The sequence below is a fragment of the Mugil cephalus genome, chromosome 22 (assembly GCF_022458985.1).
Source record: "Mugil cephalus isolate CIBA_MC_2020 chromosome 22, CIBA_Mcephalus_1.1, whole genome shotgun sequence".
In the NCBI taxonomy this organism is placed as follows: domain Eukaryota; kingdom Metazoa; phylum Chordata; class Actinopteri; order Mugiliformes; family Mugilidae; genus Mugil; species Mugil cephalus.
Window position 1 is genome coordinate 6,617,466 of NC_061791.1, and position 24,309 is coordinate 6,641,774.

Genomic DNA, 24,309 nt, shown 5'->3' on the forward strand with positions numbered 1-24,309 from the left:
AAAAATGCTTTAACCCGCCCCCCCTTTTTCACACCATAATAATGAGGCAGGAAATTGGTGTGACACATTAGGAAAAGGCTGAACTTACACCCTAAGCCCAATCAACACATACTAAAATCACATGCAGATGGAGAAAGCCTTTCAGGTCAACCTGATTTGAAATATTAAGATCCGATCTCGCCGCTCGGCACCACATGTGTCCGATATTATATAGGAATCAATCTGCGCTCCTCTTCACCACCACTTGCCAATCAGCTGCATGACTGATCCTCCCTCCGAGCTCAATAATAACCTGATTTCATACATATCCTCACCTTGCTGCAAGGACGTTCGCTGTGAGAGCCCCGAAAGGTTTTTACATACATTAGAATACGGACCGCCTCGCAGCTTAACGCCTTTGATTATGAAAGCCGTGGAAATGTGATCCTAGGAAAACAGTGTGTCAGTCAAGTGTATTGTCTCTGCTGGCTATGTTGTGTCTTTCTTTGCCATATGGATTGTATTTGCATTTGTCCCCTAGAGATGTTATTTGCAGGAAAGGAAGAGGAAAAACCAGGCGGCTTTTTCGGAGGGGGATGGGTGATACCGTTTAAGAGACGTCCCTTTTTGAAGTCAATGGCCAGTGTTTATATCTAATATTGTCGTCTGTTTGGTGTTTTCAAAGGGCATTAGATGCAAAAATCCTTTCTGCATGGTGTCATTTTTCCGATATGTTTCCGATAGGACGATTTGCTAACAACACAAGCAGCCAACTAAATACTCTACGCAGTTGAGGAAAAGTGGAAAAATAGCCTTTTGTTTTGTCCTTTTCGTTCCTTTGGGAATATAAAATTCAGTTTACAGAGCAATGACTGGGGACATTAAAATGCCAGGATTTTTCTTGGAGAGCGCGTTTTGGCTGAGCGATGGATGGTTGTGTTCTATGTACTGTGACTTGTAGTTGGAGCATATTGGTCCTGTTTGCAGCCAGTAGCAGTTGTTCTCTATCTCATCTATGCCAAGGCAAACATCCAGGCTGCTACTTCATAAAAGCTAATGGCACGCTGCAGCTTTCGCTGAAATGCTGCAGCCACTAGCTAAACACATCTAGATGCCTGACGGTGCTCAGTTTCTTTCCTTTATTTTTGGGTCACAGACATATAAGAGGAGCAGTGGATACGTTTGTGGCGCAAGATCGAAGAGAAGCTCTTGTTACGTTCATGTGTAGTTCAGCTCTTTGAGCGCAGGAGTCAAAAACGTCTGTGGTATTTCTGTTGGAGTAATTGAAAACTGCAAGTCAGCGATGTCTGAGCGATTGGACGCCATCGGCCTCCATGTGGTCGTCTGTGACCGCGTTCTCAAGAGCTTTACGCCCGAGGATTTTTCACTAGAACATTGTGGCAAAACTAAAAAAAAAAAAAAAGAAAAAGCTATCACATCATAAGCCCTATTTGTATGGGATTAGTTTTACCTGAGGACATCCTGTGATTCAAATATTACCCCCTTATGTCTGTGTTCCATGTGTCGCATTCACACGGGATAAACAAACTCTCTGTTTTACTGAAATATACGTTCCGTTGTTGTGGCTCTACTACTTTCCACCTCGCTCCATTGCATGTCAAAGACAATATTAATTACTGATAAAATATATTTTTGATACTATTCATGCCGGGGGAAGAGATTTCCAACGACCTGGCAGTATTTAAATCAGCTCCTTGTTTGCTGATGAACACATTAATCATTGATTTAATGTCCAAACGGGTTGAATATTTCAGCGACATCTCGCACTAACTTCTCTAACGTCTGTCACAACTTTGAATTATAGCACATTCTTCACGATTCTTAAGAGACAAGAGGTAGAAAATAGTCACAAATCAAACATAAAGTCATTTGCAGTCTAATTTTTAGTTTAGAAATCACAGACATGGATGATTCACGCGGGATAAAGATCACAGACGACCTCCATGATTATTATAAATTGCTCGAGGTCCCCAGGTAAAACTAATCCCGTGTGAGTACGGCTGTAGACACTATAAACTTTGTTGGATTATCACTGAAAGATATTCACATTGCGTAGCTGACTGCGCCACGACCACTGGCCATTTGCTTGCCACCTATTGCTTTGTGGCCGATAGTGGGTCGCCCCAAATGTCTCAAGTCGTAAAACTAGTGTATGGACAGAGCTGGCTTCACTTGGAGACTCTTTTAGTGTGTCTCTATGTTGGGTTAGGATGTATGTTAGCAGACTGTTTAGCTGTAGCAGTGTTTATATTTTAGTTTAACAGCTACTGCAATGCAGTCAGGGATTTATAGTACCAACATGGTGCATGCAAAATACATGGGGTCCAGTATAATACAGTTGGCCTTGTGTTTGACATGTGTGCCGTAGGATGATGATACCTCTGCAAAAACACTCATTCACTTCCTCGCTGACCAAATTAGCCAAAAATCTTTTGTGCCATTACATAGCTCAAATAACATAAAGTCATGCGTGTAGCCATAACATGAATATTTAAGACCCTTTCACAGGGAAGCATTAAAAGGTCGGCTGGAGTTTCACAGAGGTAGCAACAATACGACGGGGAGCGCTGCTCAGTGGATGGCCACTTATCGATCCTCTCGGTTATTGATATGGCATTTTCAGTCTGGGCGTTCTGACAAGTCGATGTATGGACTATCTCGGGTTTCTCGTGCTGCGTTTGATTTCCATTGTGATGCCATGTGCAGCTCGGAGCAGTATTCCCAACATGAAAGAGCACTAGTGGTAGAATTCAAATGACGTCCAACACAAATTCAATGTGGACGCAGATTTATATGCAAATATGAAGGGTTGTTTCGGTAGGAAGGGACGTACGAAGAGCCATAGAGAGAGAAAAAATGTAATTAACAATGCCAAGATTCTCTCTGTAAAGATGCAGTGTGCAATAGAAGGCAGGGAGGAGGAAGATGGATAACAGGGGGGGTGTTGGGAGAGGCAACGGAAGGAGAAGCAGACATCACCCATTACCTCATTACCATTACTCTTAGTGACTGTGGAGCTGATGAATGAAAGGGTAAAGGAGCAATCTCATTACAGTCAGTGAATTGGAATGAGAGCCGGGCGAGAATGAAGAATCGTAAAAGATTAAAAAAAAGAAAAAAAGAAAAAAGAATAAACAACGACCAAAAGCTATTATTTCAAGCTTTTCAGTGAGATCATCATATGCCTCAAGCCTTACACATAGCTGAGTATATTGTCTCTCACATCGGCGTACGTGCTGTCAAGCGCAATTTCTCGCGTCTAGACTCAGATCAAACAGTGTGTGAATAAGCCACCTGGAGCTTCTTCTTCTTTTTTTTTTTTTTCCACATCTTGCACAATACAAACACTTTCCAGTAGATCAGACAAGTAAATTAGATACATTGTTTGCTCTGCCAACATAATCGCTGGGAACCAGCCACACCTGTTATACAATGTATGAAGTGGAAAGGGTGTAAGCGCGGTGGGGGAGTAAATATATGATGAACTTTCTGATTATATAAAAATACCTAGCAACGCAGCTGACACTGTTACCAGATAGTGGTGTTTTTTTTTTTTTTTTTTTTTGTCCTGGGCGGTGCTAAGTGCTCAGAAATGGAAACGAGGGTCGGGACTGATAAACAAACGAGACCTTTTGAGGTTATCTACATTGCAAACCGTCAGTAGGACAGAATTAGAAACGGCGCTCATAGTCCTGGCCAGAGGTACTGGTCACTGAGGTGAGCGCCACATCTATTTTCCGCCACCGGGAATTTTCCATGCATCTGTCACCTGTTAACTGTAGTTTTTGTCTTTAGTGGCTGAACTTATTTGTCTGACAATCAAATGAAATATTTCCATATATATATATATATTTTTTTTTTTATGTGTTTTGTTTGTTATGACTCACTTCTATTATTATTCTCACTTTCCAAGAAATCCTCAGTGGCGGTATGGAGGTTTCTTTACAGTACACAGAGGCAATGCAGGTGCTGACATTTACCGAACTAAGAGAGGAGAGGGGAGGTGAGGGGAGGGGGTGGGGGGGCAAATAGGATTTTCCAGGAAGAGAACAGCTTCATGGGAAAACTTTGCAGAAGTATTCAAAACTAAATGAAAACAGCTTGCCCTTTCTACAACCATGTTTCCCATAATTCAGTTTATATTGGATAATTTGCTTAAATTGTGATTTCTATTAACATAATGAGAATATGTTTGTATTTCTTTTGTTTTGGGGCATGAATGGATGTGTTTTTCTTTTTTTATGCTTATGTCAACACTTGTTTAAAGTCTCTACGAAACAGTCAGTGGAGTCTTGTTTTTGTTGTATTCTCTTGTTTTTGGTCGACGTTTCAAAACCCTCATTCTGTTCTGGTTAGTCACATCCAATAGCCTAAGCACGCATCGCCCAAACACGGTCGAGCCAAGCCCAACAAGCCTGCAGGGAAGCTGGTGACGGACACACACAGGAAGTGAGAAAACTCAAGCGTTTTATTTATTTGGACATGCCCACAAATGCGGGATTAGTCATCAATACTTTGAAATCGGTTTGCAAGAAATGCCAAACACTAACATACATTTAAAAAATTCCTACAAAATACTTCAGTGTCGCTATTAGGCCTTATGCTAGCATGTACACTATAGTGTAATATATACACTTAATCGATCTTTTGTAAAAACCTGCCCCCAATCATACATCCTATCAACCGTTACTATGTAAACAAGGTCTGTTGAGTTTCTGACCTCCGACAAGTAAAATGGGGAATCGGTGTTTTCGGACGCTAGGTACCCCAAGAGTTTTAACGTGGGAGTCATGTTGTTCCCGAAGCTGAAAACGCGACAGTAGCAGTACCTTAAGTGGATCAACCCACTCCAGCCAAATCTCAAGAAAATAAACAAGCATACATGCGTATGGTCCGAAGAATGGCTAGAATGCGCTAAAGCCACAGTGATAGCTAGCTAGTTAATGTCAAGCTAGCAAGAGCTCATATATACTAAACTGTATATCAAAGTTATGGTTAGTATTGATGAATATTAGTAACAATAGTGCCTAAATAATCTTAGTTAACTTAATGTTAGCTAACTAGCAAGCAGGTTCACGTTAGCTAGCTAAGTTTAGCTGTTGCATTGTATTGAGAGTCTGTCGGCTTAGCAACAGGGCTAGCAACAGTAACTAAGGGGGGGCAGGTTTCTTGCGAAAGGTCAGTTCTTTATTTGAAATTTAATTAGAAGTTTAAGGTTAGGGAAAGTTTGTGGCTTCAGTTGAGGTTGTGGTGGACCTTTAAAGAGAAAACAAACCAACTCCCTTTCTTTCTTTTCAAAAACAAAAAATGTACATCTACAATTCTACTTTGTTAAAGTGTGTTAAGCTAGCCTGGAGCTGCTAGCTTCTAGCAGCTAACAAGGATGAGAAGCAGGCCATAAGTTTGTATTAAGGAATGAGTTTTTATTGTTTTCAGCTCACCGTCGCCAGACTCCGTTTTTCATTTTCACACTCCCACCTTGAGCCTCACCAGACTCTTGACCAAGCACATTTCACACATACAAACACTCCCTTTGGAGCAAGAGCAGACACATGCAGAAGTACACTTCTCAACACTTCCTGTAAACAGCTTTGATGTATAAAATAGTTGGATTTCCCCTCCAAGCTTTTAAAAGTCAAAAGTGACTTTGACTTTTGTGGTGACATTTCCTTGACACTGAACTAAAGACTATTGTGGTCTGAGCTGTCAAAGCTCTTGTGTTTTGTCCACCCATCCTCTACCCTCCAGACTTTCTGAACAAATGAGTGCGTGAATGTGATTTCTAGGCATGTTTTATGCATTTTTCCGTCCCTGTTGTTTGTTTCGGTCTGAATTGTGCTGCATTGCTGTGAGCCAGGATCTGAGGGTGGTAACTATGAGCTCCTGCTGATGGAAACTGAGCCTGGGCCTTTTTTATATGGTCTGTAATGATGCAGTTCTGGCTCACTTACACCTGATAAACTCAGCTCCTGAAGAGATTAAGGTGTATAAGAGTACAGAGCTTCTCCTCTCAACTCACGTACTTTATCTGTGCACATTTCTATATGCATTGCTGGTAAATCTTTAATTTTATTAGAGTCTAGTCTAGGCTGTGTTTTATGACAGTTTTATGATCGGGCCTTTTTTTTTTTTTTTTTTTTCTTTTGTTAAACAAAACCTTTACTTTGTCAACGGCAAAACCCAGGCCAACTGTTTCTTTATCACCAAAGGAGGGGCACCATATATATCCAACGACCCAGGTCACAGGTCAGAGTTTACTGTCACAACAGTAAACAGCACTTAAATCGGACACGACTCGCAGCCAACCCTGCAGGTGTCAACACACATTTCTCAGAACTAAAGGAGATAAACACAGGAACATTTCTTTAATTATGACGTGTATTAGCAAGAAAAGGTGGACAATTAAATCAGCTGAGACTTCCAGTCCAGAGCAACGCACCGGTCCACAAAGTCTTCCGAGATTTTAGATTAATTCTAAAAATCACAAGATACACATGTTCACAATTAAGCAATCGGACACTAAGTGTTTTCCTCAAGCAGATCTTAAGATAATTTACGAAAGTACAAAGTGAAAGGAGCCCTGCGCTTTCTCCCGTTCCAGCTCGTTCCGGGACACCAGCCAATATTTTTCAACCGTAATCCAAATTCTTAAACCTCGGGGCTATTGCTGCTCCCATATGACAGAGGAACGCTGCATGTAAGTGGTTTGAGCCTTTGCACACGTAAACAAAAGCAATGTGCTTGTTTTCCGCTGAGGGAGAGGAGCTGGAAAGTTAAAAATAGGAATATAGGGGGATATGCAAATTGCAGCCAAAGAGGAAATCTCCTGTACGAGGAGCGCACACTTGGGGCTTTAACTCCTGCGTATCTGTTATATCATCTGCCCTTTGCTTTACAGTGGAGCTTAAATTAAAAGGAGATCTCTGTCTTAAAATTGATCATCCAAGATTAAGGAAGGAGGTCAGGAAGATACGAGGAGGAACAAACGGCTGCATGGGACTTTTAAAACTGCCAGGCCTTGTTATGGGAAGGACATGTTATCTCCACGATTAAATGACCCTGTACGTAAGAGTCCCTTGTAATGGAGATGTTTTCCTTTTGTTGCTTCGCGCAGTTTACGTGCGCGCGCACACGCGAACACACTCGGAGCGCCATAAGCTCTCGTCTCATTCTTCCCGGTGTCATCCATCCGTCCCCGGCGAACTCTGTGTGCCATTAAAGACGGAGCCATTAGTGTAACAGGATCAGACCGCGGAGGGTTTTCAAAAAAAAAAAAGAAAAAAAAGTGGCTGCACACATGCATATATGAGCTGTAGACGTCCTCTCAAGAGGGCTCCGAAACCGTGACCATTCCCCTTCTTCTTCTTCTTCTTCTTCTTCTCCGCGCTGCACACATTAGTTATTTCGTACGGGCGCGAAAAGGCCTGACTGTGATGAAGAAAGGGGATCAGCAAAGCATCCTCCCCTGCAGCCCGGCTCTCTTGGCAGCAAGTAAAAAACCGAGACATGAAGGACGGGAAAAGCAGCAGCGATCCTGTTTAACCTCCAGTGTCACCCACACAATCGTGCATTCTGCCTCCCAGAGGAGGAGGAGGAGGAGGAGGAGGAGGAGGAAGGAGAATGGAAGTCTCCCTGTTTTTCCCTTCTGTTTTTTTTTTTTTCACCCCAAGAGGCAGCGCTTACAGCCAGCCACATCTCTCCTCTTCCAGTAAGCTATAATTATCACAAAACCGACGCAGATTACGGGAGGAGGGAGCGAGTGGGAGAAGCAGCAGCGGCGGGGGTTTTCGAACAATGGCGGAGAAAATGATAGGCTTGATATTGAGGCCACATAATAAAGGCAAATAGAGCCTAAACGAGTTGATTCTATGGCTCACAAAACAGCCCCCCCCGCGCCTGGCCAATTGAAACAGAGGAGGTTTTTGTCCTCGGCCGCGCGCGGGCATTAGCATTTTGCGCAAGTTGTGTAGTTGGTAATCACATTTGCTACTGGAAAACATAGTTTGAGCAGACGGAGCGGGCCGAGCCTCTGTTGTGCAGCAATGAAAGTGATTGAATTAGGCGCATGATGAACAATTCCTTGTGGTGGCCCTTCAAGCTTCAAGGCGTTGGGCAGGGGTGACCAAATGGGCCGCGGGCCATATTTGGACAGCTTTCGGCCAAACGGTGTTGTGTTTCCACGCGGCTCGTGTGACACGGGAGGCCTTTTCGCTGCAGAGAGGGGGGGCCGAGATCAGAGATGTTGTGAAAAGAGATCTGCGCCGGTTTCTGAAATGAAACACACATGGGCGCACACGAGCGTTCATGCGGACAGCGGAAACCCAAACACGGACCCGTACGCGCAGGTCTGAGAGCGTAAACACAACACACGCACATGCGCGGCTCACGTCAAAGCAGCAAAACATTTGGAAGCAGTTTGCCACGGACGACGCCCCCCGCCGCCCGTCCAATCGCGCTCAGAGCGTGTTTTCCCCTCAATCGCCTTATCAATCCTGTTAAACGCCAACCCCTCTCCTTCCACACCCTCTGACACACATTCTTGCGTTGTTTTGCCAGAGCGAGCGTTGTGGGCCACTCCCCCCCGTCCCGATCATCAGGTATTCCCGGATCTTCATTGGTCACCTGAGGCGGAGAGATTGCGACACCTCTCAAAGGTTCAGTGACCTCTGCTCCCTGTGTTGCTATGATCCATCAACATCTGCCGAGTGACTCACAGGGTAGTGCGGTGACTTACAGTGCGTTGCCAAAAGACACAATTTAGCGACATACTGTACGTGCACAAACACCCAACTGCCACACAAACGCACGGTGCAGCTTGTCCTGTTGGAGATTGTGCACTTGGTGCTTAAATTTCTTTTCTGCTCCTGGGCAATGCGTACAGATGTGCTGTGTGTGTGTGAGAATGAGTGTGCTTTGCATGCATACACTAGCATCCATAAACGTAGCTCTAAAATGTGGAGCTCTGATGCTCTGTTGGCACTTGAGGGCCCTCAGGGTTGAAAAGCCAGAGGTTATTTTTACCAAGATTCACCAGGGGAACATGAAGCAACACAGCTCTCATAGGATATACAGTTTATATATATGTGTGTGTGTGTGTGTGTGTGTGTATAAGGGGGGGGAACATACCGTGAGGTGAAGGTGTAGGTTAAACCTACACACCTGCATCCTTTTGATGGAAGCGAAAACACGGCAGACAGTCCCGCGTTTGTACGGAGGGGGGGGGGAGCTGTGAAATACCGTCACCTACAGCGCACACAGTCGGCCTGGCACGCTCTCAAAGTACACACACGCACAAATGGTAAAGCAACATGGCCGCCATTAGCCCACTCTGTTTGCTCAGTCTGCTCCGAAACTCCAGTCAAAACACCTGGACGGATGGAAGCCATCTCATCTGGACTCTTGCAAAAATTGTTTTCGCACAAAGCAAAACCACCGTTGAAACTATATATGCTGCATATAGCGCGCGCTGTGTACTGTAGTGGGTTAGGCGGGGCGCTGTACCATTCAACACCTGAGAACATTTAGGGACAAAGCTTTTCCTTTTAGTTCTCAAATGGCCATGTAGCGTTGCAGTGTGGGATAATTTGATCTCGTACCTCCACCCAGAGGAGACAATGACAGCATCTATGTCTTTATAAGAGGACATTCAGCGGCACAATGAGAGGCAATCCTCCAGACATCCTGATTAGCCGGGGCTCATGTTCCTTTGAGGGCTCGCCGGTGCTTACGTTCTGCGAATTACGCCGCTTTGATCACCTCAAACGAACACTGACTCTGTGGTTATGAGTCTCGAGTCGCGTGTTGCTGCCCGCAAATATAGAAAGTGTGATTTTAATACACTTTGTTCCAGGAATAGAAACATATATTCTGCTTTATGTGTTCTAGATTTAATAGAAAACCCGACTTGGTCTCTTAGCATCATATGCTGTTTAATGCAATATACTGATGTTCTTGCCAAAGAAATACAACCACTGTCTCCTCACGCAGGGATCAGGCCTCACAATAGTTTTAAAAGATTGTGTTCTCCTAGAATCAGAATAATAATATTAGAGAAGTCGTGTAATAATCCGTTGAATAGGCACTTAAATAGCACCACGTGAAGCATCCAATTCGTTCTTTCCAGTGGGAAGCAGCACATTCTCTCTGCACATGTCAGGTCTCCAGAAGCGACCGAAACGCTGCAAAACAACAAGTTGTTCAAAGGTCCGTTCGAAAAAACAAAAGCCAGAATTGTTGTGGGCTGCAGCATTATTCATCTTCTTCATCTTCTTCTGCTGGAAAATAACCCAATATCACACCTAGAACATATCCCCCCACCCCCACCCCCTGTTCTTGGACCCTTGATTTGAAAAAATAAAGCTTAAAAAGTGGAAACAGAATCAAAGTGGGTGTGCCGTCTGCTTCAAACACACCACCACTTATAAGGAAACCACAAAGCAAGGCTAAGCCCTGGCATATAGGAGCCCACCCTAGTCTGGGGCCTCCCATGCACGCATTTCTTTCATAGCTGCCATGGTTATGATTCTGAAGCTGTATGCACGACTGCTGATGCAGAAACTGGCACAAAGTTGAATAGTATCTTAGCTCAGCATGCATCCAGGCAAAACTCTGGCAAGAGCCCCATCCATCACACACATTGTGGGTAATTTTAATGGTCTAATAGAGTTACACCAAACATATTAGACTTCACTGGGTGCAGGATTTAAAAAGAAATACACCACCTAAAGCCTACAGCAGTAAACTGTGTTAAAATAATCTGCAGATAATCTAAAATACCTTTGATTTACTGTTTTTATTTTGGAACGCATTTGTGCTGGAAGAACAGTTTGTTCTACACTCTCAATTTTTTTTTAATTAGCCCTCCCAGGGAGAATTGCTTTGTAACATTTGCTCAAGAATCCAGATAGTTGTGTAAGTATCTAAAAATACGACAACTACAAGGGAGCCCCCGAGGTGGGTAGTCAGGAGTCTCTGGAGTGGAAGACGTCACACGGGGGTTTCTGAGTTAACGGAGGACAGAACGTAAACAACGTCCGACAACAAGGCGTGTGAAAATCCCATTATTTTGCGCGGCGTACTAGGAGGAGGAACAGAAACTTCATGGTCATGAGACCGAGCTCTGACTATTTGTTGTTAATGAAAGCAGCTGTTGCACAGTTTTGAGTGTCTCCTCTTGTTATGTTTGTGCATTGCTATAAATGCGCCGGTCTGTGGTGTGGACTTGCTTTCTATAGCATCAAACTACTCTTTTTATGCAGAATGTTTATAATGTGTAACTATTTTATGTCCCACATCCACCACGTCAGCAACACACTTCCCCTGAACCAAAAACCTGCACTGTATGCTAACCTCCTTTTTATTCTTTGTAATTTTTTGGTTGCTAGCAAGCCAGTTTTGTAGAGTTGGTTACAGATTGTAAACCTAGATTCTATGAATACGGGCATATTAAATTGCCATAAAATGGAATCCGCTGCAGTTTTAACTGGGTTGTTTTACAATTACTATCTGACTGTAAGAGATATCGAGACGTACCCATATCTATCTGTACAAAAAATCAATATTCAATAAACTCTTAACCTCATTTTTGCATTTCATACTGCTCGTTTTATGGCTCCGGACCCATCAAGGGTACACAGCAATGACACAAACTCTCTTTTAAGTTTTTAATGCTGTCCTCTCCGTGAGTAGTATATGTCGTGATGCGAAGGTCGTGCAAAATGCAAAGTGATGCGGTGGAATTTACGAGGTGGCTACATTTATGGGAGAAGGCTGCTGCTCGCCTGCCAGAAAAATATAGTGTGCATTTCGGCTCTCGTTGCTCACTCAGTGCTCAGCTGGCGTAGTTATGTCTCTCTTATGGCCCCGAGCCTGTAATCATTTGGATTGTTGTGTCACATATTTTTATAATAGTGTAATAACTCTTATCTCAGAGTCATTGCTGTGACCACTCAGAGTCATCTGAGTGGTCAGCTACATATGTCGACTTGATGACATAGATAGATATTTTATATTCATGTGAAACATATTTAAGTTATATAATCTCCCACCAGCTTTTACAAGTCAAACCTCTCACTGACTTTACAGCTGGATCCTTAAAGTACCGGATTCAGAACGTTAGGAGGGATAGAGCTCAATCAGGGAAAGTAAAAGGGAGTGTTGTCTAGACCGTTGCATAATGAATGAGGCCGACTTCGTGGCCACAGGAGTGGAAGTCCATCGACCACGTTAACGTTATTCTTCCAGACGATGCGCATGAAAACAGAGGAAAACAATAAGATGGAAACTGCCATTTTTAGATGTTGACCACTTCAATTGGCAAAAGGAAGGAGGCTGAAAGGTCCAACCTGTGATTCAAATGTAGACACTTTCACTTTGAACACTTTAAATTGAGGCTTCATCCAGCTGTATCCCTAATTAAAACGCCCCATTGAACACTATGTTTAGATTGTTCTGTATTTACTTATTTTTTTGTATAACTAAGAAAGTTGTAAGTTCCTTTATCTTGCTTACACTGAGCCTAAAAAGTACTTAAACTGTTTTCACTGTATGCATGTGTTCATACTGAAAGTGTACCCATCATAAGGTGCATTTCCACTTTCTTTTTTGGCCCCATAAATGTTTTGCATGCAACTAACTTCTAATGTAGAGTCTGGTCCTGTCCACTAGGGGGCGATAATGCAGAAGCCCATCCAAACCCAAATAAAAACAGTAGGCGTAGGGGAGATTCGGGCTGGTATGTTGTAGCTGGAAAAAGGGGGCTATTATTAGAAGCAAAACAGATTCAAAATGACCAAAATGTAAGTGGACTTAATGAGCCACTGTGGACATGGAGCGTGAGATAAAACGCTCCGGGAACTCGACCGGATAGCATCACCTTCATGTTTTATGTTGTTTTGAAAGTAACTATCTGCCAGACTTATTTGGAGGTAAAATAGTTTGTCTGGGAATTAATTTGGACCCTGGCCCTTGTAATAGAAAGGAAAATAAATTCCTCCAGAAGTTCCTGAGAGTTCCTTTAATAGACAAACATCTTTATGCAGCTGCTATAAAGTTTTATGTCGTTTTGAAAGTAACTATCTGCCAGCAGACTTATTTGGGGTTAAAATAGTTTGTCTGGAGCTGAATTTAGAACCTGGTCCTTGTAATAGACATGAAAATAAATTCCTCTAAAAGTTCCTAGTTCCTGGGGGGGAGTTCCTCTGATGGAAAAGCGTCTTTATGCAGCCGCTTATAAAAGTATTTTCATATTTTTGGCCACATGTTGCACAGAATACGGTGCAATCTTCCCAATTAGTTCGACAAAACTCGCTACGCACAGTGGGCACCTCTAAAAGTACCAGTTTCGGGGGATGTTATTACATACTGGGGAAGCAGTCTACTGGTTTGTGGTTTCCACAGACTGGGCTCGGAGCACGTCAAAAGCAAGAAGTGACTGTTTTTCAGCAGCTGTGATCTGATCCACCTCGACTCCCTGACCCAGAGCCCAAAGTCAAAATGAAAGAGACCTTTGTTTTACGGACAAGACCAAAGGAACCATGTGCAGACTTGAGTATGAGCCATGTCAGCCATTAGTTTGGGGTGAAAAGGTTAGCGCTATTTCTGCGTTTAGCGTGCAAGGAGTGTAAAACTTTTATTAAGGTTCCATGTTTCTCTGAGCGTCACTGTGTTGGGATAATTTTAGTCCACGAGAAGTAAACAACGCATACACGACGTGAACACATCAGGAAGTTTCGTCTCCTGTCTGCTTCTTTGCGTCAGCCGTTTAAAGTCTCATATGTTATGTGAACAGATCCATATGATCAGCCATCGATCCCAAGCTTGGTGTTTTTTTTCTGTCTGTGCTGAGGTCAGCAGGAAGTTCCCACAGACCAACTGAGTGTAAACACAGCTGTCTGGATCAGAGTGTGTGTGTGTGCGGGGGGTGGAGGGGTGGGTGGGGAGTCACTTTGTGGGCAATTATAGGATTGGAGTTGGGTCGGAAAGCAGGGGCAGGGAGGTCAGTGCAGAATGAGAGGGGGTTGCAGGGGATGAGTGTGGGGGTTGGAGATCCTGAAAGAAGCAGTTGTGGAAAAAGAAAAAAAAAAAAAAAAAGTCTGAGGATGACTAGGGGCTGAAATGCAGAGCATGTAAACAAGTGGGCCGGGCTGTGTCAGTATCAGATAAGAGTTTATGGGAGTGGTTACAGCCTACAGTTACGGGGAACACACAAATGACTGTGTTTATGTTAGGTTAGCTGTAGCCCTGAGCCAGGACCTTCGTTCTTTTATCATCGAGATAAAAGTCCAAGGAATAAAAAACATCTTCTTTTGAGAAGTCAATGTCAGGTGGGAGTGAAGCTGCCAAAAAATAGTTTACTTTAATAGAAAGGGAAGAAGTTTGAGACGGATTTACCACAGAACCTCAGTTATATTGAAGGTTAAATAACAGATACAAACAAAAGTGGTTAAAGTATTGAGACTTTTAGGTGATGGTAAGAAATTACATGGGTCCCTACCCCTAAAACTGACAGTTTTGGACTTTTAACTTATTCACAAATAGATAAAATGTTTGCTTGGTCAGGCGGGTGATGCCTAGACAAACAGCTAGCAACCTATCGGCCACTCAATGCAGCCACACCCATAATAATGCACAGAATCAAGATTGTTAAAGTTAAAAAATAAATAAATAAAAAAAAAATTAAAAAAAAGGTGAATTATAAATACATTTACCTCTTTACTCTTTTACAGTTATGGTATAAAAAAAAAAAGCTACATGGAGATATATGTCTGTGGAGATTGACTCACCCTCAAGTGGCCATCAGAGGAACTGCAGTTTTGCAGTGAACACAATTAAGTTCAAAGTTCTGTGCAGCTTTCAGATCATCAGACAAATAACTAACAACAAATAAAATAAGTATGGTTTCAGTTAGCCTCTAGGTAGCGTTTGCTCATTTTAGTTTACTTTTTAATTAGTTTGTTTTTGCATTAGTTCTCATGTTTTAATGATTTTTTTTATTATAATATGCGTAGTCTTAATAATAAAGTTTGTGCGTTCTTGTAGACATCCCAGTAATAATAAGAAACATAAATCCTCTTCATGCTTTTTTTTCTTTCCCAAATTTCCTTTATATTTTTATTTTATTTAGCATGCAATATTATGTCACGCCCAAAGGGTTTTAGCCGACTAAAACCCTTTGTCACATCTAGGTTTAATTTTGACTTTATTTCGCTTTAATTGCCACTACTTTGCGCCGCAGACAGATTAAAATTGAGGCTGTCCGTCGTTAATATCGGGAGGTGATTCAGCAGCAGCAGCAGCTGTCCCAGACATGAACCCCCAAATTGCTCACGTCATGTGATTGTGAGAGGAAAATGTGGAAGTATTTGCATTGTAAAGTAAGCGGTGAGGAAATGGAAATGTGAAGAAAAGGAACGCGAGTCAGAATAAGTGCACAAAACTGAAACTGTAGTCTGGACGCAGTGAAAAAAATGCAGCGCTTTTAGTCAAAAACCACAGATCAGAAAATACCCATAGAGCAGCTGGATGGGGGCTTTTGTTAGGCTCTACTTCCTGGTTTGCTGTTGTGAATTTGACTGCATCCAAACCAGATGACATCAGTGTGGTTATTCAAGTGGCAAAGCAGGTTGTTTATTAATCTTAGCAGTCGGTGGCTTGATCCCCAGTTTCTCCTCCACTAAATATCTTTCACAATTCTCATTTGTAACATAACTCACCCCATCGGTAGCTCAGTGCTGCAACAGCTGGCCAGACCCCTCACTGCAAAAAACACCGCAGGCAGGTGTTTGGTGTGAATCTGAATTGATATTTGCTTTGTGGTAGGACTTAGCCCAGCGGTTTGATCTAACTTCACCTGTTATTTCTGTTTTGATCATTTAAGATCTTAAGTTTGTTAGTGGCAGCGGAACTAGGGCGACAGGAAATGAGGTTTTCTTGCAAGGTTTACGGTAAATAGAAGCGGTTTTTGAAGCTTGTTTTGACGACAACGGGGAGCGCGAGGAGAGGGTTTTTGGGTCGGGGCGAGGTCAAAGGGCAAAGGCCGAGGAGAAAGCCGAGCTCTTCAGAGCTTCTTTGAGAAGGGGGCGCTTTTGTTTGGCCGTCTGGTTGCTATTGGGTGCATTCAGAGGTGTGTGTGTGTGTGTGTGTGTGTGTGGGGGGGATACTCATGCAGCTTTGCGCTCCGCATGAAATGCCTCATCATTAGAGGTCTATGCGACGGGAGATGCTCCGCGTTCATACATAATGCATCACGTAGCGCGCTTTATATAAGACGAGCTGGAGATGAATCACTCCTACGCCTCCAGGAGCCGATATCCGAGAGGAGGTTCGGCCCACAACCGACACCGATCGGCGTCACGCGCTTCTTCCCCGTCGCCGCACGCACCCAAACAATAACACGGTGGCGCGGACACGTGACGGGGGCCAATGAAGGCGCCGCAACAGCTGCCGCACAAATGCCGCCCCTTATACCCTCATGAAAACTCATCAGGGGTTATAAAATGCCAGAGCTCAGGCGAGATCAGAGGAAAAGCTCTGGAGTGGTTTTTCAATCACTGGAGGTGAGGAGGAGGAGGAGGAGGAGGATGGTGGGGAGGATGGGAGGGGGGGGGGGGACTCAAGATGCCGCTGGAATAAGGTGAAAAGTGAAAAAGTGTATCCACACATCACCGAGCACTGGAAATCCCACATATTCCATTTTACATGTACAGTATCGCGCCTCATTATACTCTTGTCTGGATGTTAATTATTCATTTGGCATAAATCAAATGTGCTTTATCCTTTAAGTCGTGGCCACATTTCCATTAATGAGATGGTAATTACAGTAACACTGATGCTAATTAGAAGGAGTGAAGCCACTGATGTACATATCTGCTCCACTGAAGCACAATAATAAATGCGCCTAGTGGACATGCAGGCTGCCTAAAAAAAAATAAAATAAATAAATAAAAATAAAAATGGTGCAATGGCGCCCCCTGCAGGAGCGAACCTTGCACAGAGGTTGTTGCCGGTGAGAAGTGTATGTACTTGTGCGTTAAAGTTTATTTGCATGCACTGGAACTAAGATGCAGACTTTCTGTCTTTGCACTTGGTGGCGGTTTGAGGGGCATTAAAAATAAAGCTAAAGTGACAAAAACACAAGCAGAAAAGGGGAAGTGTCACCGCGTCGGACATTTCGGTGGCTTCTGCTACAACAAAAAGCTAAAACAAGCTGGAGCCGCTGTGTGTTGGTTACAGAAACCAAGCAGCACGTTTGTTTGCTTTTATCTGTATTTTTATTTGAGTCCTTCTATTTTTTTACTCATTCATTTTGCAAGACATTTCACATCAGTCGTCCACGTTATTAATTTGTGTTATTATTCCGTGTTTCAGTCCAAGAATACATCAGATAAATTCAATCTGGCTTTTGCAAATGCTCTAATGTCTAATGAGGCTAATATATTACACTCATAAATGATGGTGGTTCATCATTCTTGGACTCATTCTTGCTCTTATTGCTTTGACAACTTGTAAGTTCCCTCCCCTCGATGGATCGCGGCTTAACCAGCAGCTATTGGCTTAACAGGGTAATGATTAACTCTCATTTGTCCACATTCAGTCTGCACACACAGCTGAGCGCGTATGAATGACGAACGCCCCCGTAGGGTCACTCAGAGTGTAACAACACACCTTCAATCCTCCCACACCTGCTCACGGCAGACAAAATCATTTATTTTAAGAAATTATATTATAATTACAATGTTTATTAAGTTAGGATCTTCTCAAGTCAGGACCCTCCTCTGAACAGATATTTACAAAATTTCACAGTGAATTTGGTTCATTTGGCGATGATGTCGTCAAATCCTGTTAATAACAACAACAAAATAAAACTCTCCCGACGAAGGGAAAAGAGGAATTACAAGAGGGTGGATAAAAACAAATATGAAAAGGACAATTAAGACAGGGTAAGTAAAAAAACCTATTCCATCATGAACAGTGCAATAATGCAACAATCAGATAAGCCCCAGGATCTGCCACACCTCCTCCTCCCCCCCAAGCAGTGCATCCTATTTACTTGGCCCAATAGCAACTTAGCAACCTATCAGAACGAGGAGTGCAAGGAGGTCCTGTTAATAAACTCTGAAAATGTTGTTTTGGTAGGAAGTTGGAAACACAACTTAGCAAATGAACCTTCAACTCAGCATAGAAGACGTTTACCCAACGGCAAAATCTGACGAGGACAGAGAAGGCGCTGGGTCGGCTAAGGCAGAAAAGACGAGGCGGCCGCCGTTTTCTAAGAGGACGCCCCACGCGATCAGTCTTGTCTTTGCGGTATGCAGCCTTCCATCTCCAACACCTCGGGCCAGCCCTCGAATTTGTTGGTGTCCGCGCTGTTCTTTATGTGCTGAGGGGGGGTAAAGACAAGACACGCGAGCTCAGCGTGTTTGCAGAGACACAGGCCCGGCTGCTCCCACGAGCCCGAGAGGCAGCGCGATGACACAGATGAAAAATTCACACCAAACTGTTGATCTGAGATGGGTGGGGAGTGTTTGAGCCACTGATAACATGATAACACTCAGCGGTGGCCGATAACCGACGCACGCTGGGAATCAGAAGTGGCCTGCAGCTTGAAGTTTACACAAAGCTCCAGCTCATCATGCACGCCCATGTTTATGTGTCAAACATCAAGGAAATTAAACAGATGTGGACGTGTTTTACGTCTGTTTACCTGCTCGAACGGACTCTTGGTCTTGATTCCTTTCCCTCCTACAAAGATCCAGTTATCCCGGAAGCCCACGTTACTGATGGATGTGCTGCCCAGGTCAGAAATTAACTTCCTGGCTTCATCGTTGAGTCTGTACGACAAAGGGGAGACGTATTATTATTATTCCCTGATCTGCAGCAACACAACTGTGTAAATACATCGCAGGTGAAAATGTTCTCACTTTGTTGCGGGATCATCAAACGAGGCCATCATTACCACCGTCCCGTCTTGGATTTCGTTCAGGAATTTAATAAAGGGAGCCACATCTGTGCAAGGACGCGCACCATTAACACAGCGTGCATGCGTTTTTTATTTCCCGACAAAATAAATGATTGCGAAGCGCACAAACCTCCTGCCCACATATCGAAGAAATCCGTCTTGATGACGCCCCCCGTTCTCCCTGCGCGAGAAAGAAAAGGAGCAATTTATTCAAAAGCAGAAGCGAAAGCAGCGCACACACGCTTTCTCGTCATCAAATGCGGACTCTTAGTAGCGGTTTGTTGCTGCGTATGATACTTCAACCACAAGTGTTTATACAGTGGTGGAAATATTTGGCTTTGAAGTGTGAGAACGTTACCATCAATCAGGGCGATGTTGATTCCTCTCCCCACATTGTTCTTTACACCGCTCATTATCCTGCAGGAAGGAATAAGAGGACAACAAACATTAGAGAAAGTGGTGGGCGATGCGGCAAAAATATCGCATCACATCACGATTTTTATCACGATTTCGATTTTATCACGATCTTAAATTGAAAAATGAAAAACAGACAATATTTTCTCGGCATTCGGTATTTTCGTCTGGGCAGCTCGTACCGCGGGTCAACTACTTTAAGCAGGAGTTTCAACCCCTCGTTTTCTACCGTCTTGAACGGTTCCATATCTTTTGCAAGGTGAAAGGTAACTGCTTCTGTTACCTCTTTCCATCGCTTGCTTGACTTGTCATACCTTTGTTAAACGCCTGTGTTAATGTTGACTGTTCTGTTTTTTGGCTCTCAGCATATTGTTTGCGACGCTTCCTCTTCAAATGTTTGAACAGGTTCGACGTGTTGCCACCCGACGTGCCAACCTGTTCTGTGCAAACTTTGCAAAAGAAATTTTGCCTGCGCTTCATCAGTTGAGGAAAATCCAAACCTATTCCATAGTGAGCACCTCCTTTTGGCTTTCAGCCATGACTCTCCATGCGGCTACAGCTACACACATAAACAAGGAGGCGGGTAAGAAAGCGCGTCACTGCCAGTAATTCGCTATGACTGGTCGGTCAGGTTGACGACGTAATATTTCGACGGTGCATCAGCACAGAACTGCAATTTATAGAATGTGCCCTCGACGATCCCACGATCTCTGCAGTTTGACAAATCGTCTTCACGTTGTAATCGTTCACGATTTAATATCGTCATATTACCCCTAATTAGAGATCGACCGATATGGATTTTTTAGGGCCGATACCGATATTTTTGGCCGATGCCCGGTACGTGCTGCCGATTTTTCTGAGCTGCTGCTTTTTCTCCCTCTATTTTTATCCATGATAAAAATGACACAATGGAAACAAGTGTTACAAATCTCAACGTAGCGGCAAACAACCGTCACTGTCAACCATGAACAGAGGCTCATGTTTAAACTGGAAATGTTGTCAAGACGCTTAAATCTTAAATCTGCCCTCATAGCCACCAACAAATACAACCTATTAAAAGGTTAAAGGGAGAACAGGCATCCACATGTTAAGCTTCTATTTAGCTCAACTCAACGTGGTCATGAACTGAAATTCTCCCCATCTTTGTTAAGAACGACGTGGGCGGCTCCGGTCAGAACAATGCTCCTTATACACAGTTCACACAGGCCTGAATCTCTGGTTGTTTAGGCTTACGAAGCGGCAGCTCCGACAACACCTTGGAACATCTAATGACTTAAGTAAGCAACCCACAGAGAGTATTTACCCATTTTATTGTTACAAGGAAAAAAGAGAAAGTGTCAAAGTGAAAATCATTTCTACATAGTTACATACATGTTAATTAATGAAAGACATTTAACGTAAGTGTTTGTGTTCACTTCCGGAGACGGCAAGTTAACTCCAAATTGCTTAAGGTATCACAGGGATTAAGTGTTGAAATAGCACACGTGTTCTTGTCTAGGATTTTACCCGGCCACACCTGTTTAACTGTCGCTGTGTGCTCAGCTGATTGTTTCGCTGGAAAACAATTATTTTCTTAAGTCGTGGTTCCCTTTCGGACTGAATGAGAGAGTCAACATGAATGAATGAATGAATTTTCGACCATAATAAGCCGGCCAGGTCAAGAAGGATACGCGCAGCATTATGCTGCCACCACAGGAAACAGCTGTGGGTTGTGTGGTGATTTTTGTTCGCAAAAAAAAGCAGGTAAAGGTGATTGTTTTTTTATAGGGGACTGTATGTGCGCATCAGCTTTAATTTTTTTTGGTTTTGTTTGATTAGTTGAGTGATTGATGCAGTATTTGTACTGACAACCACATTCCTGGTACCGTGACATACTGAATATCAGGAAGTTCCTGCAACAAGCCTGGAACTTGTCCAAGATAGTAAATTCTTCAGGATATTAAATAAGTAGAAAGCAAAAACAAAAGTGGAGCAGAACAAGTGAATGTGCGTTTTGCTTCTTGACGAATTTAGAAGCTGGTTTCAGAATTACGACGACCGCTTTAAAGTGGATGTTTTGACTAAGACAAACGCGTCACACGCGTAAACAAGCATGGCTTGCATCATCATAACACAACGCCATTAAAGGTGTCCTTCTACTTACAGTTTGTCGTCCAGGCACATACGGGGGCCGACCACGCTGGCGGCGCCGCTCGTCATCTTGAAGGAGAAGTGTCCAACGGGACACGCCTTGGACAGCCCACACTTGTGCTTAACTGGTTTTGTCGCTATGAAATACAAGAGTGAGTTTAGAGCCGAGCACAATATCGGGTAACAGCCACTCCAATCACACTGACATATTCGCAAACAAAGAAGGGAACTCTACCAAAAGGAACCTATTTACGCGCTAAGGCATAGCTCACAGAATTAAACTACACGACGCAAGCAAACATTACCGTTCTTGCGATGGCTGGTGTGAAGAAATAAAAAGGGGCTATCAAAACCACATTCAAATTTAAACAAAGTAGAAACAGCCATAGCATCATCATTTGACAATACTTACGGACTTCGATCTGTGGTAGAGATCTCGCTGAAACACAAAAAAGAAATATGTCAATATATACATGTGTATTGACATTTACAGTGAGCACCTAAACAATCATTTAAACAGGCACCACCTTCCCTAAACAAAGCAGCTATTGCAGACAATGCGCTAGCACACACAGGAGTCCCCTACCCACGGGGCCGTGTCCGATTTCTGTAACCTGAACGCAACTTGCAGCAGGGAAGCATTGATTCGTATGAATAAAACGTGGCTCAAACGCTACTCACAAATAACATTGCTCAGTTTAAAATCCATGTTTATCTCCATCAGTTCGAAGGCGAGGAAGGCAGCCAGGAGGAAAGCGAAGACGAGGGCCACTAGCTTTAACACACCTGGAGGAGAAAAACACAGCAAATCGTCACCTTTAATTCATGTATACAACGTGTAATAACGCACAGAGTTACATAGATATATGCTTTATTCATCCTAAACTCAGAAATTTTACAGATGCAGCAGGAACAGGCACTCAACACCATACATAACAACAACGAAAAAACTAAAAAGTATGCTATACACACAATATTTGCAAGAATTACATTATTTGTGCAAATGTGTGATAAAACAAACAAATAAGTCCAATCATGTCATCATTTATTACATTCAGATGAGGAGTTAAACAGACAGATGGCTTGAGACAGGAAAGGTTCCCTAGCAAGAATTTTTGACATACCACCAGCTCTCAACATCTTGGCCAGTCACTTGTTTTTCGTCCTCACTGCTAACGACCTGTAGTAACAGATAAACACACACGTATCAGCTTCAGTTATCAGGAGACATCAACTTCAGCTAGCTGTTTACGTTGTTACTAGTAAACAAATCAGAAAGTGGGTCGGGTTTTAAGCTAACGTGACCATAACTTTTTTTAGTTATTTATTTTTAATTAACTCTTCTCATTAGGGCTTACCAAGTATTCGCCTATCGTTATAGCCCACCGACTTGAGATTTCATAACAACTCGGAAACGGCACATTTTGAGTAGCTAACTAGCGTCAACTTCAAACTGACGCTATCTAACGTTTGCTGTCACACTTCCTCGTTTCCGCCTGGCTTTTTTTTAACGGACACTGACCTCTCCGGAAGTTTACAACAGTTATATTTAACAAATATTACATATATATATTCGCGAATTACCCGTTCGGTTCCCACTGAGTCCCCCAAACCTTGAATTGCTCACAGATAATGCTGCGGTAACTGATAACGCCGCTCATTTGCGTTATGACAGCTGAGCTACGGGCGAGAGGTCTCACTCTGTCGGAAGAAACAGACACGGGACACCGTTTCCGGAAGTGGTTCCACTCTGTTGAAGCAAGGAGGAAGTATGTCGTCAGTAATCACCTGTACACATCGAACTGCAAGCCCTGACCAACCTCAGCTTCAATAAATCCACACATGAAAAAAACAAAAAAACACACGATTAGACAATGTTCTTTCTTTTCTTTTTCAATTTTTATTTGTATCATTTAATGACATGAGCGATATAATTTAGTTCAATCCATATCATTTTCATTTATGCGCAATCCAAGCCTTTGAAAAGGCGTATAGATATTTTTATTCCATTAAACAAGTCCTCCCTTTCGAGTTTCGAGCACACTCGATTGCATTGAAAAGCTACGACAGTATTTTCTTGTACGAGTGAGACGTCTGACAAAATTACTTTAACACCAGCTTCGTGTTCTTTCTTCTTCGCTGCTCCTATTTGCTGCTTCATCATCACACAAGTGGGATGGTGGGTTACAGCACCACCAGTGTTTTCTAATTGCAGGATTCAAAACAGATGTTTACGGTACATTTTTCATCACTGTTGCCAAGGAAAGGTGACAGTTTTACAAGAACATATCCTCAATGCTGGAAGCAAAATCATGCTCCCCATCCAGAATGTGTCTCTCTTGTTAAAACCACTGTATTTAGCAGCTTACTTAGTACAGTGTGTGTAGACCACTACAGTCTGACGTTACTTTCCTGTAAATGCTGCTGTAAAGTGTTATATTCTTGCGCATTAAAATAGTATTTTAACTATGAACGTGATGAAGGTCTAAGCATGAATCAATATGCAGGAGACTTAAATATTAAATCGTCATCAAGAAAACTGAAATGCTGGGTGTTAAGATCGAAAAGAGGCAGTGGGAATGGTGTCGATTTCCCTTCCCTTCCTCTCTCTAACACACGTTTTACTTCTTTAAAATTAATTCCAGATTCTGTGTCATAAACGTATTTTAATATTTCTTGTGAAAGCAGACTAGCTATCGACATGTCGATGTGAACATTGATTCTAAACAACACACGTCTGGAAGTATCAATATTTCTGGATCAATACGCACATCCCTAACTACCAGGTAACTGAATACAAACAAATT

At 43.0% G+C, this 24,309-nt stretch overlaps 1 protein-coding gene and 1 long non-coding RNA gene across 4 annotated transcripts in view; one reads left to right on the top strand and one right to left on the bottom strand.

Moving 5' to 3' along the window:
* Positions 1–24,309, top strand: part of LOC124999854 — a 48,767-nt gene that overhangs the window by 19,974 nt on the left and 4,484 nt on the right. The gene's annotated exons all lie outside the window — the stretch shown is intronic.
* Positions 17,686–23,208, bottom strand: fam3c (FAM3 metabolism regulating signaling molecule C). Of its 3 annotated transcripts, none has more exons than XM_047574998.1 (10): positions 23,087–23,208; positions 22,627–22,682; positions 22,184–22,288; positions 21,915–21,941; positions 21,516–21,639; positions 19,317–19,375; positions 19,089–19,139; positions 18,921–19,005; positions 18,704–18,830; positions 17,686–18,379 (listed from the first exon to the last, which is right to left on the bottom strand). In XM_047574998.1, the coding sequence occupies exons 2-10, from the start codon at positions 22,640–22,642 to the stop codon at positions 18,290–18,292; spliced, it is 684 nt and encodes a 227-aa protein (XP_047430954.1). In that variant the 5' UTR covers positions 22,643–22,682; positions 23,087–23,208; the 3' UTR covers positions 17,686–18,289. The 3 variants fall into 3 exon arrangements, with proteins under 3 accessions (XP_047430954.1, XP_047430956.1, XP_047430955.1); XM_047575000.1 differs by having other exon boundaries at positions 23,130–23,200; XM_047574999.1 differs by lacking the exon at positions 23,087–23,208 and adding an exon at positions 22,861–23,080.

Excerpts from the sequence above, each read along its gene's own strand:
- fam3c (XM_047574998.1), bottom strand. Across the intron at positions 19,140-19,316 it reads CAACATCGCCCTGATTGATG|GGAGAACGGGGGGCGTCATC; the intron begins GTAACGTTCTCA and ends TTTCTCGCGCAG. Across the intron at positions 19,006-19,088 it reads CTTCGATATGTGGGCAGGAG|ATGTGGCTCCCTTTATTAAA; the intron begins GTTTGTGCGCTT and ends GTCCTTGCACAG.